The sequence below is a fragment of the Colobus angolensis genome, unplaced genomic scaffold (genome assembly GCF_000951035.1).
Source record: "Colobus angolensis palliatus isolate OR3802 unplaced genomic scaffold, Cang.pa_1.0 Scaffold239, whole genome shotgun sequence".
Lineage (NCBI taxonomy): Eukaryota > Metazoa > Chordata > Mammalia > Primates > Cercopithecidae > Colobus > Colobus angolensis.
Window position 1 is genome coordinate 408,619 of NW_012115588.1, and position 8,928 is coordinate 417,546.

At 49.4% G+C, this 8,928-nt stretch overlaps 1 protein-coding gene across 1 annotated transcript in view; it reads left to right on the plus strand.

Moving 5' to 3' along the window:
• Positions 1-8,072, plus strand: part of LOC105514006 (chromosome unknown open reading frame, human C22orf46) — a 15,823-nt gene extending 7,751 nt beyond the window's left edge. The window contains 3 exon segments of the mRNA XM_011945093.1: positions 3,402-5,574; positions 5,577-7,163; positions 7,166-8,072. Coding sequence (XP_011800483.1) covers positions 3,402-5,574; positions 5,577-7,163; positions 7,166-7,185 — 3,780 coding nt within the window. The 3' untranslated portion in view covers positions 7,186-8,072.
• The last annotated feature ends 856 nt before the right edge of the window (positions 8,073-8,928 follow it).

Consider the following 8,928-nt stretch of genomic DNA (forward strand, 5'->3'; position numbering starts at 1 on the left):
GGGCTCAAGCGATCCTCCTGCCTCGGCCTTATGAATAGCTGAGACTACGGGTGTGCACCACCATGCCCAGGTAACTTTTTATTGTTTTTTGAGACTGGGTCTCACTATGTTGCCCAGGCTGGTCTCAAAACTCCTGCACTCAAGCAGTGATCCCCTTGCCTTCGCCTCCCAAAGTGCTGAGATTACAGGTATGAGCCAGTGTGCCTGGCCCATAAGTAATTTTTTATTGTGGCAAAACATAGATAACATACAGTTTGTTTTTAGATCTTTTTAAGTGTATGGTCCTGTGGCATAAGCAATTAAAAAAAAAGTAAATAACTATTTTCTCAAAACAAGAAAGATAGTGACAGGAGTGGCTTTGTTTTACATTTTTGCAAGTTGCTTTAATTGAAGACAGGTTGGCCAGGCACAGTGGCTCAGGCCTGTAATCCCACTGCTTTGGGAGGCAGAGGTGAAAGGATCACTCGAGCCCAGGAGTTCAAGACTGCATCGAGCGATGATCAAGTCACGGCATACCTTCTTGGACAAGAGCAAGACCCTGTCTCTCTTAAACACAGCTGGATTTATTTATTTACTTATTTTTTTGAGATGGAGTTTCACTCTTGTTGCCCAGGCTGGAGTGCAATGGTGCGATCTTGCAACTTCTGCCTCCCAGGTTCAAGCGATTCTCATGCCTCAGCCTCCCAAGTAGCTGGGATTACAGGCATGTGCCACCACGCCCGGCTAATTTTGTATTTTTAGTAGAGATTGGGTTTCTCCATGTTGGTCAGGTTGGTCTTGAACTCGCAACCTCAGGTGATCTGCCTGCCTCAACCTCCCAAAGTGCTAGGATTACCGATGTGAGCCACCACACCCAGCCAAACAGCTGGATTTTTATCTATTTCTGAATTCAGTCTGTTGTGATACCATGTCATGTAGTCTCAAAAACTCCACTGTACACTTGTGGGAGAATAAGAATGAGAAAGACTGGGCCAGGTCCAGTGACTCACACCTGTAATCCCAGCACTTTGGGAGGCCGACGTGATTGGATCACGAGGCCAGGAGTTCAAGAGCAGCCTGGCCAACATGGAAAAAAAATGAGGAAGACTAACAACATTTTAATATTATATGAAAATATTTTTGTTATTGTGGACCCCTGGAAAGTGTTTTAGGCACCCTTAGGAATCCCCACACTGTGCTCTGGGAACTTGTAGCTAGCTAATAACCTCTGAATTTTCATTAAGGATGGAAATTCTGAGGCTGCTTTTCTTGGACAGTAAATCAGAGATGAGTAAGACAGTACAGCGGGGAGAAAATAAGATAACATGTTATTTGAAACTTAGAAGAATGAACATGTTTGTGGTCAAGTGCTATTCAGGGTAAGGAGAGGAATTAGGAAACGGTTCTTACAGGAAGAAGCATTCAAATTAGGTTTAAGAAGATGGGTGAGATTTGGACCAGAGGAAGTGGGAGGGTGATTATCCCAGGAGGTAGGTATTATAAGGATGGGTTTTGGGGATAATCAGAGTGTTTGAAGGGAAATTGAAAGAGATGAGATTGGAGAGACAGGTTGAGGACAGTTATTTGAAGAGTTTGAAACCCAGCTAAGGAGCTTGAACATAATCTGTCAGATGAAGGGGAGTTATTAGGATTTTTTGAGTAGTTCATAGATCACTACCTTAATCTATTATGTAGGATGAATTGGTGAAGGAAAAACAGGAGCCTTACAGTAGCACAGATGAGAAGCAATAAGAGATGCAACTTCTACCTTTTATTGAGCACACTTTTCTTTTGAGATGGAGTTTCACTCTTGTTGCCCAGGCTGGAGTGCAATGGCGCAACCTTGGATCACCGCAACCTCCGCCTCCCGGGTTCAAGTGATTCTTCTGCCTCAGCCTCCTGAGTAGCTGAGATTACAGGCACCTGCCACCACACACGGCTAATTTTTGTATTTTTAGTAGAGAAGAGGTTTCACCATGTTGGCCAGGCTGGTCTTGAACGCCTGACCTCAGGTGAGCCACCCACCTTGGCCTCCCAAAGTGCTGGGATTACAGGCGTGAGCCACCACACCTGGCTTGAACACACTTTTCTTTTTCTTTCTTTCTTTTTTTTTTTTTAGACGGAGTTTTGCTCTTGTTGTCCAGGCTGGAGTGCAGTGGTGTGCGATCTTTGCTCACCACAACCTCCCCTCCTGGATTCAAGCGATTCTCCTGCCTCAGCCTCCCAATTAGTTGGGGGTATAGGCATGCGCCACCACGCCCGGCTAATTTTGTACTTTTAGTAGAGACCGGGTTTCTCCACGTTGGTCAGGCTGGTCTTGAACTCCCAACCTCAGGTAATCCACCCACCTCGGCCTCCCAAAATGTTGGGATTACAGGCCTGAGCCACCATGCCTGGCCTTTGAAAAGCCACACTTTTCTTTCTTTTTTTTGAGATGAAGTCTCACTCTTGTCCCCCAGGCTGGAGTGCAATGGCGCTATCTCAGCTCACTGCAACCTCCGCCTCCCTGGGATTACAGGCACCTGCCACCATGCCCGGGTAATTTTTTTATTTTTAGTTGAGATGGGGTTTCACCGTGTTCGCCAGGCTGGTCTCGAACTCTTGACCTCGTGATCTACCTACCTCTGCCTCCCAAAGTACTGGGATTACAGGCGTGAGCCACCACGCCTGGCCGACTCTGTGGATTTTTTTTTTTTTTTCAGATGGAGTCTCGCTCTGTCACCCAGGCTGGACTGCAGTGGCATGATCTTGGCTCACTGCAACTTCCACCTCTCGAGTTCAAGCAATTCTTGTACCTCAGCCTCCTGAGTAGCTGGGATTACAGGCATGCACCACGATGGTCGGCTAATTTTTGTATTTTTAGTAGAGATGGGGTTTCGCCATGTTGGCTAGGCTGGTCTGGAACTCCTGACCTCAAGTGATCCACTCATCTTGGCCTCCCAAAGTTCTGGGATTACAGACATAAGTCACCATGCCCTGCCATCAGAACAAACTTTTAGAAACAGAACATAGCACTTAGCTGCTCAAAACCCTGCAGTGGCTCCTATACTTATATTATTCGTCAAACTCAGAATAAAATTCACATTCCTAATCATGACTCTAAGGACCAGCGTAATCTGTCCTGTGTGTGTCTCCAATCTTATCTCCCAGTGCTCTCCTCGTTACTGGTTCCATTCTGGCCATACGGTCTTCTTTGCTGTTCCTGTACATGTAATTTTGTTCCATCCTCAAGCCTCTGTAGTTAATGTCTTCTCTGCCTACAACGCTCTTTCTTCAGATGTCACTTGGTTTACCCTTTACTTCATTCAGGTCTCCAGTCAAATGTCACTTTCTCCAAGAAGCCTTCCCTGACTATTCTGTCTGTGTGGATTATGCAAATTATTATGTGTTCAAGGATTTTGCTTCTCTGTTCTCACCTAAAGGTGCCACTGCAGAAACGGGCAGTGCCCTCCATGAGGTGCGAAACTGTCTTCGAGCTGACTCCTGAATTCTTCAGTCCTGGAAAGTCCAGGGGCCTAGGTTCTCAACAATGGGCACAAAGGCAGAGATGGGGATACCGGAGGAGCCTCCAGGAATCATGGGCCCAGAACCTGCTCTCTCTACAGCACCCATGTCCAGGACCACCTTCAGATGTCCACACCTACTCTCAGCCCATCTTTTGTACCACCTCCAATTCAAATACCTGTCTACTGCCTCAGAATAGTTCCTGGAAAGCATGGCAGGTGCCTTGGTGTCTCCGTGATGGTCAGACTCGCCCTGCCTTAGATATGTGTCAAGAGATGGAGCAGCTATTGCTTCACTCACAGGAAAGGTTGGTGTCACTGGAGTCTGTCATCAGCATGAGGTCTCACCCCAACTCGATGACCTTAACCACCTCTCTTCCAAACTTACTTTCAGCTCAGAGGCTGCAGTTCTGTCCCAGAGAGCTCCTGTCTGATCCTTCCCACCAAACACTGAGAATGTGCACTTGGAAGTCTTGGGACTGTCCACCAGAGGCCTGGGAACCAGGGGGTAAAAACCAGACAGCAGGCAGAGAGGATAGTAGAGAGACCCAGGCTCCAAGGTGGACGAACCAGACAGGGAGCAGACAGGAGGATGCTTCAGAAATCCAGGCATCTGGGGAGCAGTTCCCAGGAGACTTTGGAATGGAGGGTGATGCAGAGACTAAAGTGTTGGAGTGTGCAAACCAGAGACTAGTAATAAGTGAAACCGATGGCGAGATCTTGACACCAGGGTGGGACAACCAGGACCAGATGAGAGTTGAGAGTAGAACCAACATTCAGGAACTAGGGAATAGAAACCAGAGGGAGGCTGGAGGTAAGAATCCCCCCGAAACCCAGGCACATATGGGAGAGAACCAAGAACAGTTAAGATGTAAAATTGATGCAGAGACCCAAACACCTGAGTGGGAGAACCAGGATAAGAATGGAAGTGAGGATGCTGTGGAGACCCAGACATTTGAGAGGAAGGACAAGAAAGAGGCCAGAGGGGAGGATGGGGAAGAGATCCAGGCTCAAGGATTGGGGAAGCAAGGCCAGACTGGAGATGAGAATGGTGAGGAGACCCAGACACCACAGTGGGAGAAACAAGATCAGATGAAAGGTGAGGCTAATGTGGAAATTCAGACAGAAGAGGGCAGAAACAAGGACAAGGTTGGAGGTCAGGATGCTGCACAAACCCAGTCACGTGGGAAGGAGAACGTGGGAGAAGTAAAAAAAGCGAATAGTGTAGAGACCCAGGCCTTGGATTGGGGAAAACAGGAATGTACTGGAAATGGGAATGTTACAGAGATCCAGACACCAAGGTGGGAGAAGCGTGATCAAGGTGGAAGTAAGAAAGCTAAGAAGACCAAAGTATCTGGGGGAGAGAACCAGAAACAATTAAGTCATGAAATTCAAGTGTGGTGGGGAAATAAGGGCCTGAGAAGAGGTGAAGATGCTAAGGAAACCCAGATAGCTACCAAGAAGCAGCTCAGGGATATAAGAGAGAAGGATTGGGTGGTAATCCAGGCACTATGGTGGGGAAACCAGAGACAAGTAGCAAGTGAAATTTATAGAGAATTTGAGATACTATGTTGGGAGAATCAGAACTGGACTGGAGGTGAACATAGAGCAGAAAGTCAGGCAGCAGAGAAGAGAGACCAGAGAAAGGATGGAGATGAGGTTGGCACAAATATCCTGGCACCCAAGGCTGAGATCCAGGAACAATTAAAAGGTGAAACTGATGTGGAGACTCAGAGCAATGAGCCACTTAGAGAAGAAGATGGTACATACATTCAGTCACTAGGTAGGAGAGAGGTTAAAGATGAGGATGATAAAGAGACCCAGGAACTTGGGGGAAAACGTCAGGGTCAGTTAGGAAATGAATTTAGTGGAAACATTCACATACCAAAGGCGAAGAATCAGGAACATATTAGAGGCAAAGATGGTGCACGTACCCAGACATGTGAGTCAGGGAACTGGGACAAATTAACAAGTCAAATTGATGGAGAAACGCATTCAGCAGAATGGAAGAAAGATGAGCAGATTGGAGGTGAGAATGGGACAGAAATTCAGATACAAGGGAAGAGAAACCTGAGAGAAGTTGGAGGTGAGGATGGTGGGCACCTGGGAAAGAAACCCAGGGTCAGTTTAGAAGTGATCTTGGTAGAAAGATCCTTTTATCAGAGTGGAGGAGCCAGCAGCAGATGGGAAGTGAGAATGGAACAGAAATTCAGGCTCCAGTGGAGAGAAACCAGAGAAAACCTAGAGGTGAGGATGGTGTAAAGACTCAGAGACCTAAGAGAGAGAATGAGGACCAGTTAGATGGTGAAATTGGAGGGAGTCATTCACCAGGGAGGAGGAACTGGGAGCTGACTGGAAAGAATGTTGCAGAAAATCAAGCATCAGAGAAGAGAAACCAGAGAGAGGTTCGAAACAAGGATGGTAGAATGATCTGGAGGCTTAGGGGAAAAAACTGGAGGCTTAGAGCAAAGAACCAGAGACTGTTGAAAAGTAAAGGTAATGGAAAGACCTGTTTATCAGCGTGGAAGAACCAGGAACAGGGTGAAGGTGGGAATGATGAAAAAATTCCAATACAGGGGAAGAGAAACCTGAGAGGGACCACAAGTGATGATGGTACAGAGACCCAGGCTCCTGCAGGAGATGACCAGGGACAGTTAAGAGGTGAAATTGATAAAGAGATCCAGGTACAAGGGCAAGGAAATAAGAATGAGGGCGGAGGTGAGGACGTTGCAGAACTCCAGGATATAGGAAGCCAGAGAAGGTGCACAGATGAGGATGTTGGAGGGCCTCAAGCACCAAGGGGAGGAAACAAGGATCTGGTCAGAGGAGAGGATGCTGTGAGAGACAGTCTCCAAGTCGACTGTTCTGGGAATGAGAGGCCCACAGGCAGGAAGCACAGCTTACCATGGCCTCTAGCCTTCACTGGCTGTGGACATGGGACCCTGGAACAGGAACAGGCAGTGGCTGTGAATGGTTTCACCTCTGCCCCCTGTCCTGAGATGAATCCTTTCCCCCACAGGGGTGAAGTCTTCCTGCTGGTGGATGGGGATGGAGAGCATCTGGCCAGCCAAGGCACAAGCCCTGCCAGGGATCATAGAGTGGGCATCAGTCCAGTCTCCCAGCAGGCCCAACCTGAAACCTGGAGAAGACGACAAAGGGACAAAGCGGTGGATCCAGAGAAGGCCCCCAGCCTGACTCGGCAGCCCCAAAACCCTCTGTCTCTGACTGCTCCCTTGGGCATGCCCTCTGCCTGCCCCTGTCTCCCGTGTGGCCCAGCCCCGGAAGCTGCCATCGCTCTGGAGGGTGCTCCCACTGCCCTCACTGTCCTGCCCAAGGGGACAGGCCTCAAGAAGAGCAAACGACTGCTCCTGGAGTCCCTCATGCGGAGGAGGATTGCACACCTGAAGTGGGGTCTTCCCCGGCGGATCCTGGAGTCCTATTTCCTGTTTAACTTGTTAGGATCTTGCTCATTGACCCTTGCTGGGGCGAGGCTCCCTGGACTGAACACAGGCCAGCAGCTCCAAGCGCAGCAGGAAGGGTATTGTGAGGCCCAGGGCTCCTCACCAGGCCTTAAGTCCCCAGAGAGATTCCAGAGGGTTCTGCGCCCAGACAGAAAAAGCTCAAAACTTCCTACACAAGCCAGAGCTCTGGAGAGCAACAGACTGCACAGATCAGAGCCCATGGGCATTTCCATCCAGCCTGAAAGGGCCATGAGAGTCAGGCCACCCGGGGGCGCCAGAGAACTACAGAAGATCCAGGAAGCACCTGCTAGGACCAAGCTCCAGGCTCCCAGGATCCTCAGACCGGCAGCGGAATCCAGGAGCTGGTGTAGCCTACAAAGGGTGGGAGAGCCTCCCAATGAGAACAGCAGGGGCAGGAAAATGATCAGGTCAAAGGTCTCCCAGGTGGCAGAAAGGGCTCCCAGTAGAATGAGGACCTCATCCTCCAGGGCAGACCTCGCCCACTGGAAGAAGGAATGTACATCCTGGGAGCCCTCTAAGTCCCCTAAGGCCCCCAGACTCAAATGCCAGCAGCCCACATACAGAAGAGGAAGCCTGGAATCTACAGGGTGCAAAGGGGCTGGGCAGCAGCCTTCCTACCATCGTGCAGAGCCTGTCAGCTTCAAAGGGAGGCTCCACTCTGCGGTGGCAAAACTGAGCCTGACCCTTCTGAACAAGATGTCCGGGTCCCCACAGCTCGCCAAGTGCCAGCACTTGGCCCCTAACGTGAGCCTGAGGGAACCTGATTCTACTCTGCTTCCCAAAGTGGGTGATCCACGTGCAGGGGAGGACAGCATCGGAGACCACACTGCTTCACAGAGGGATCTTCAGCCACAAGGTCACTGCTGCACTGGGGCCACCCTTCCTAAGACAGAGAGTCCCCAGGGCCAGGGAGCACCTGGGAACCCAAATGGGGCTCCACAGAATACACCAGCCTCCAAAAAGTTTAGTATTATGAAGCATCTGAGTTTTTTTCTCTTCCAGTATGGCTTTAAAAAGCAGACTCAGGCCCAGAGTCCGCAGGACACGTCAGAAAAGCTTTGACAGTGTCCTGATCCCCGCAAAACCTCTAATAAATTGGTCATTTGGGTCCTGTGGTGTTCTGATTTCTCTGGCACATTTTCCAAGCGCCCCCTTTTGGGGTTTAGGATACTTTGTGGGTGGGGTAGAAGCCACTTCCACTCTGTGGTTGTGAAGGTTTAGGGAATGTGGATCAACCCAGGGTTATCTCCGAAACACCTCCCCTCCCAGCTCCTCACAGTAGAGTCCACTGAGGTTCTGTCTTGCCCTGTCCCCAGGCTAATCCTGATTGAGGCAGGATACTCCAAAACCTTCAGCTGCTTATGGGGAGGGGTGGTCGTCTGCATGGGACACTTTTTTTTTTTTTTTTGAGATGGAGTCTCCCTCTGTGGCCTAAGCTGGAGTGCAGTGGCTTGATCTTGGCTCACTGTAACCTTCACCACCCGGATTCAAGCGATTCTCCTGCCTCAGCCTCCCAAGTAGCTGGGATTATAGTCATCAGCCACCACGCCTGGCTAATTTTTGCATTTTTAGTAGAGGGGCGTTTTTGCCATGTTGCCCAGGCTGATCTCGAACTTCTTTCTCTCTCTCTATTTTTTTTTTTTACTTCTATTTGTATTTTTTGGTCTCAAGCTTCTATTTATTTTTCAGATGGAGTCTTCCTCTGTCACCCAGGCTGGAGTGCGGTGGCGCGATCTAGGCTCACTGCAACCTCCACTTCCCAGGGTCAAGTGATTCTCCTGCCTCAGCCTCCTGAGTAGCTGGGATTACAGGTTCCCACCACCGGCTAAATTTTCTATTTTTTTTTTGAGACGGAGTCTTGCTCTGTAGCCTGGGCTGGAGTGCAGTGGCCAGATCTCAGCTCACTGCAAGCTCCGCCTCCCAGGTTTACGCCATTCTCCTGCCTCAGCCTCCCGAGTAGCTGG